The sequence below is a fragment of the Corvus brachyrhynchos genome, unplaced genomic scaffold (assembly GCF_000691975.1).
Source record: "Corvus brachyrhynchos isolate BGI_N302 unplaced genomic scaffold, ASM69197v1 scaffold194, whole genome shotgun sequence".
In the NCBI taxonomy this organism is placed as follows: Eukaryota; Metazoa; Chordata; class Aves; order Passeriformes; family Corvidae; genus Corvus; species Corvus brachyrhynchos.
In genome coordinates, this window is record NW_008237890.1 from 5,064,568 (window position 1) to 5,071,666 (window position 7,099).

Genomic DNA, 7,099 nt, shown 5'->3' on the forward strand with positions numbered 1-7,099 from the left:
AATAAATCGCAAGCAGAGCAGGACCAACAGATGACCTGCCACAAGACTTCCCAGTAGGACTGTGTGTGACTGACCCTGAAGTTGTCATATGGAGCCAGAGATCACTGAGCATCTTCGTGGTGCACAGAAAGGGCAGTTCTCTGTCCTTCTTGATTACCCCTGCCCCCACAGAGAATGCTGCTTTTGGCTTTTTATGTGTGAGATATGTTTAATAATAAAACTTTTTAATAATACAATAATGCACAAGGGGACTATGAAGGGCACTCTGCAATAAACCCAGGATGTTTTAATACACAATAGGAAGGGTTTTAGTAAGCAACACAACAGTAAGCAAATATTAGTGCTTTTCCTTATAAAAAGATTTTCAACAAGATCCCACATACTGATGTATTTATTAATGTAGGTGTACACCTGTATTTATATGTGAAATATGCTGGTAGACTTGTCATGTTTCATCTTTATCTTACTACGTTAAACTTAGATGAAAAGATCTAGTTAATTTGTGTGACTGAAAGGTGTAGAAATGTTTTGGGATTTGTAGGTAACTAGCTTTTCACTCTCTGTATAGTGCAGACACCAGAATATGTTTGGGAAGAGGGAAAAGGCTAGTAAACCAATAAAAAGACTGGAAATATCCCAGTAGCATTCTTTAATTTACTATAATTATTTCTAAGGGTACTGCCAGGTTCCCTGACATCAAAATATAAAAATAAACATATGATTTCAAAAGTAATTAATAAATTTTGTAAATGGGGTATTCTGCTTCTGAGTTGCTCCTTAAATATCAGACATTAGCAGTATCATCATATAAACAGAGATACAGATTATTTTGATAAGTTGTTATCCTTTTTGAAAGTAGACAGTGAAGCTGGTACACATTATGGTACCTTGGTACACATTAAGCAACCTCTGGGGTGGTTGCTTTTAACCCTACAGTAGTCACTGTGCCTCTTTGGAACACTGCTGCTTTTTACAGTATGAGAGTACTATCCAGTGGTCAGTAAAGAACCATGCTTGTAGCTGGACAGTTTCTGCAAATGCCCACTGACTTGAAAACTTATTTTCTCAAACCACTCCCCAGATCATTATCTGAATTTATTACGCTTTCAAGTGCATTTCAGAGTCTGTGTTTTTGTCAGATGTTTTGAGAGTTAATAGGATAGGTAAGAGTGGACTCAGTTTGGGGTTCTTTTAAATCATTATAAAAGTTATTTAGTGCTTTTGTAATGGCATGTTATTTAGATTGTATGGCATACAAAAGCTGTTCGATGAATTGAAATAAATGTTGGTTTTTAACTTTTATATACAAAATTCTTCCTTTATATTATATTGAATAGATCACTGCAGTCTTTCTGTAAAAGCCTGCTTGACTTTCATATTTTTCACAGCTTGAGAAAACGAAGGCTTTGTGTAAAAAGATGACAAAAGAACTTGAGATATCTGAGGAGAAAATGTGTGCTTTAAGACAAGACCTTAAGGTATGGTTTAATGAATTTAGCATAAAATTTGTAAGTTCTGCAAAAGGTATCTTTCTGGACTAAAGGTATCTTTTTTTCTTATCAGAGTAAGTCTCTATATCATTGTATTCCATTGAGCAAATGAGTTTACCTTTGCAAGTTTGTGTGAAGCCATGCTGCTTTATTCTGCTTACCACTATAGGCTACATAATTTCAATGATTGCACTTCTGAAATAATTAAAATACATTTATGAATTAGCAAAATATTGTTTTATATTGAAATCGGTAACAGTAATTTTTTTGTTTAACTGTTTGTCTCAAGAAAAGTAAAAGGGAGTTTAATTACCTCTGTGCATATGAAGGTCTATTTTATTAAAGATGTCTGTTCTTTTGTTAATTTTTTTTGTTTGTGTTTATCTGAAAGGTCAATGCATGTAATGCATCAAGTTGTCTTTAACAGCTGTAAAGTGTGCAGCATAAAATTTCTTAGAGTAAAATTTACCTCAGATAAAAACACTTGAGAATTCTTTCCTTTAGTTTTGGAACAAAATTTTTTTTTCTGTTTTTGGCTGACACCACTTTTGTAATGTCTTGTCTGGTTAAATCAATAGCCAAGCGAGTGAGCAAGTCCTGAGGTTGTGTTTTAACTTAATTTCCCAACTAGTAGTGTATTGTATTACTGCCAAAATAGAATGTCTGTAAACCCAGTGTTTTTCAGATTCTTTTGCTGAGAATAGGCTACTTTGTGGTTTTATGCAGTGTTCTTCTGTAACATTCGTTGAATCTTCACATTAATGAATACTTGCACATGGTGTGTTCTCATCTGTTCTGAACTTTCTTTACTAATTTATGTTCAGAAGATTTAGGACTTCTGCTTCTGTTACAGCACCTTTTTAACTCACCTAAGATTTTTGCAACCCTTTGCAATAGATACTTGTATTCTTCATGCAAAAACTGAGCTTGCTACACACAGAGGGTACTGGTTTTTATGCAATATTCCAGTTTTCAATCTCTCTAAATTTTTGGTAATATTGTATAGATGATCAAAATCTAGATCCAGTCTGAAAGCATTTGTGTTAGAAATTTAACATTAATATTTTTATGTTTTTATTTAGAAAAATAAAACTTGTCATTTTCTGATGAATTTGATAGTATTTTTTGTATGAATTTATGATCTACGAAGCTATGATTTTGCGAAAAATAAACAATGCTTTCAGTTTGACCTTTTGCAAACTTTAGCAGTGCTGGAAAGCCAGTGTATCTGCACAACATTTTGGCTCAAAAGGGGTAGCGTATTAAGTTCTTTGTTTACCTGGTGAGATCTTGGTGCTGGTAACATAATGATATTTATGACCATTTCTGATTATTCCTTACTTCCCATGGTCAAGCCTCCAAAGAGAGTCTTTCACATTTTTTTAATCTTGCGTATAAAGACAATGGACAACTGCAGCTGTGTTGCTTACAGAGTCAGCTGTAACAGATCAGGGATTCACTTAAGAAAATAATGTATCTTTTCAATAGGTGAGAGCTTTGCACTCTGCAGAGGATAAGTTGTGTTCCTGTGTTTTGCATCTCATTTGTGGGGGTAGAGGGGACTGTGAAGATCACTGCATCATGGAGCCTTTACCTGTCAGAGATGGATTTCCAATGCTGTCTAGTTGCAAGCTGTGGAAGAGGCCTATTGTCAATTTTGAAATTCTGTTCTTGAGAGATACTGTCCACCTAGCCTGGAGTCTTGTGAATGCATGTGGTTGTATGACTGTTTATTTCCTCAGATGATGAGCACTTGACTAAGGTAGCATTTTATAAAGTAAAATTTATACCAACCTTTCTGTTACATTACTCTGTTTTACAGGAAGCTCAGGGTACCATGGCTGATGCCAATAAAGAGTTAAACCATCTGCACACTAAGTGTGCAGACAGAGAGACTTTAATAGAAACTTTAAAAATGGAACTACAGGATGTACAGCAATGCTGGGAGAAAGAGCAAGTACGTGCCGCAGAATCTGAAAATGAAATCCAGAAGCTTACCAGGGCTTACCAGAAGGATATGGAGGTATTACTAAAGACAAGATGACTGTCAAAGAGTCTTTATTTAATCTCAGCTTTATACATTTACATACATCAGATGGTTACTCTTAGTCTTAACAGATTTATCCCTAAAATATGATTTTAAGATACGTATTTTGAAATATGCGTTTAATATCTACAAGATCTCAGGACATATTGGTTCTCCTTTCTTCTGTATCAGAACTAATAGCTTAATCATTCCAGTATTTTGAATTTTTGAAAAAAGTTTATTTAAAAAGCTACGCTTGACGAACAATTATTTCTTTCTTTCAAAATAAAAAAGTTAACAGAAATGTTTTACAACTGAAACATGTAATAGTGTTGTTATCATGTGTTAATTACTGATCCACATGGCAATTGATAGATAGCAAATATGGAATTGAGGTAGATTTGCATGCATGGCACAAAACCTAGAAATTCTTATTTTTTATCTCTTAGCTAATTGTGGTGTGCTATGTGTGGGAATGGGTCCACAATGTCTTATTTCAGAACTATTATCTCTCTTCTTATATGTTTTAACAGATGTTAATTTTGTTGCTTTTTCCGCCCAATAAAGCGGTTCTGTACTAGCAATGGCAGTGATATACTTGTAGATGTTGTGCATATTGAGTTCATTACTTCCACAAATTTGGACATGGATGCCAACTGAGTAAAAAGGAAACATTCTTTCCACCTCTTTTACAGTCTGGTATTTAAATGGGGTCCACATGAAGCAGCTGGAATTGTTACACACATCAGATAATGATTAAAGTGAAGGAAACGAAGTCTGGCTATATTGTAAAGTCAGCATGTCTACAACCCTGTGGTTGCATTCAACATGTGTGAATTGATTTGGGGTCTTGGAATCCTGTTTTTCATGCCAAATGGATAATTATCATGCTAGTTTTATCACAGCTCAAACAAAAATGTAATGATGGTGGTACACTGGATTTTCCTTGGGGAATTTGTAGTTCTGTTAGATACAAAGTTAAAATAAACTAAACTACAATTTCTTTTTAGTTGCCTAAAATACTATGAAATAATTGTGAGAAAATGCACCTAAGTGTAATGGAAAGGGCTCAGAAAATCCCTAGTTTCCCATCTCGACCATCCGTAATTTCTTAATGTAAAACCTCAACCAAGGCCCCTGGAAAACAATGGGAACCTTTGCAATGGTTTACAGACTTTGTTCTTGTGACTTTTGAGATACAGCTTGCTATTGTTGTCTTAATCAAAGTTGCTAAGTTGCCTATATGTGCTAAAAGCATTAAGAGTAGAATTTCTATGGCATGCTGTTGTTGCTAAAGTTTATTTATTACTTGCATCAATTTATTATACTACTGACTAAAATCAGTGTAAATGAATGAGGTATGGCTTGTGGAATTTAACTGATGAAGATATAAGCCTATTTTGTCTGGCCATTTAGTCTCATACATAATCCATACAAAAACAATTTTAGAAAGACTTTACAGTGATAGTTGTATAAATGGTATGTTGTGCTGCCAAGCCAATCAGAGAATTTTCTGCATGCTCTGCAGTTGTTGCAAGTGGTACAGTTTGAATATAACTGAAAATGTTACCATAAATAAATAAATTGCACTACTAATAGCATGGAATTTTTTATCTGTATCAGTTAGTGGCTGTGGTGACAGTAGTACTGTTCTGTAGTTATATAATTTATTTATATATAGACAAATAAAAGACAAATTTTGTAAAAACTGTTTTCTTACATTTGCTTCAATATGTATGACTGCAAATATTAGCAATTGAAGAATTTTGAAAAAGGTTTGAGAATGAGCTGTGTGGGCTTTTATTCACTGATATGTAGTTCATTTTACTGCCCATGTGATGCATGTCTTTCAATTCTAACACTGTTCAGATACAACATGTAATTTTTCCTTTTGTTTCAGGAGAAACTAACCTTCCTTCATAGCTTATACCAGCATTTGATAGCGGGCTGTGTGCTTATAAAACAACCAGAAGGCATTCTAGATAGATTCTCTTGGCCTGAGCTTTGTGTAGTCTTGCAGGAGAATGTTGATGCCCTGATCTCAGACCTCAACAGGGCTAATGAGAAGGTAAGTGTCCTTAGGCACCAGCTACCTCTATTAAATTCAGTGACATTTGTCCACATCGCAGTATCATTAAAAAGGACTGACATTCATCTTATTTCAAAAAGAATTTGGACGTTAATAATTCAATACCATTAATTATGGCTTGTCTACAACTCAGTTTGATGCCATTGCTGTGGGCATGTAAATGTGACTGAAGTCTGTATGAAGTCTCTAAGCTCCACTTTCAGTGCAGGACATGCTAATAGTACTAGCCAATATTAGCCACAGGGACCTAATTAAAAGAAAATAAATTAATCTTACTGATGAAGCAATTCAAAGAACTTAGTCATTTACACTAATAAAGCAAGTCTTTATTTTACCATAAAACAGAAACAAAATGCACTTACTCTAGGAATATAATCCTTAAACTATGTGTTTATTATTCAGAGGTACTATTTGAAAGAGTGACAGTGTATTTTTTTCATTTAATTGTAATTCGTGGACTATGAATTGTATTCAGAAACATGAATAGAAATTACCTATTTTTATAAAACATGTCAATATTTGCTATAGGGAGGAGCTGTACTTTTTGGAATTATTTTGATGTAAGTAATCTTATGTGGCCTTTCTCTCAAGAAATCCCCGCATTTTTAGGAAAGAAAAGACTTTGTTTTTAAATAAATTAAACTGATTCTGCAGACTAACATATGACAATCTTTAAGATTTCAGTTCGTTTTCTGCCTCTGTTGATCAGATCAGTCCTAAGACTAGTACAGCAACTCCAGAACTTGTCTGTGCTGACATTTTTTGAGACATAGTAAGGGGAAATCTTCTTTTGACATTTCTCATCTTCTGGAGTGACCACTCTTCTGGCTTGAGTAAGATGCAGGGCTTCTTACAAGTGAATTGTTTTAACTCTGCCTGTCATTTAATAAATACCCCAGCAGTCATTTGGACCTACCCCCTTACTAAAGGGGATAGGATGCAATCTGGATTATGAACATTAAATGTACTTTTCTATTTTGTTTTCAAAGTAGAGGAGGAAAGGGAATGGAAGAGAAGGGAGTGAATATTATTGGCAGTGTTTGGGGATGTTGTGTCACATTGTTTCTTGCTTTTTAATTTAGTATGATTATTGATATTGACTGTGACGTCTCTAGGGCTCTTATCATATACTTACAAGCTTTTAAGGGGTTTTGAGCAGTGTGTCACTTGTGTTGTACCCACTTTATTGCAAACAAAACTTTTGTCTTGAATTTCTCTGTGACCTATTTGAAAAGTAGCTTGCTGATACTCTCTAGTAATAAAGTGTAGGTGTTTGTATTTAAACATTATTGCTACCTTGATTCATTCCTCCACTTAGTTTGCATGGGAGCTCCAAAGTTATCCACAGAGTGAATCCATTTGTGCTTGTTAAAAGCAACTTCTGTATGCTAAAATGTCCTGAAATTCTTCTAATACTTAATAGTATCTGGAACATCCTGGGTTTCCACTAAAACAAAAAGTAAATTAAGGACTGTGTTTTTACTCATTATTTGC

The 7,099-nt window shown here is 34.4% G+C and overlaps 1 protein-coding gene across 2 annotated transcripts in view; it reads left to right on the plus strand.

The window, feature by feature from the left end:
* The window catches only part of CCDC171 (coiled-coil domain containing 171), a 155,176-nt gene that overhangs the window by 52,472 nt on the left and 95,605 nt on the right, over positions 1-7,099 (plus strand). For both annotated transcript variants that reach the window (XM_017732890.1, XM_017732891.1), the window contains exons 11-13: positions 1,389-1,478; positions 3,313-3,513; positions 5,417-5,584. In XM_017732890.1, coding sequence (XP_017588379.1) covers positions 1,389-1,478; positions 3,313-3,513; positions 5,417-5,584 — 459 coding nt within the window. The remainder of the gene's footprint in view (positions 1-1,388; positions 1,479-3,312; positions 3,514-5,416; positions 5,585-7,099) is intronic.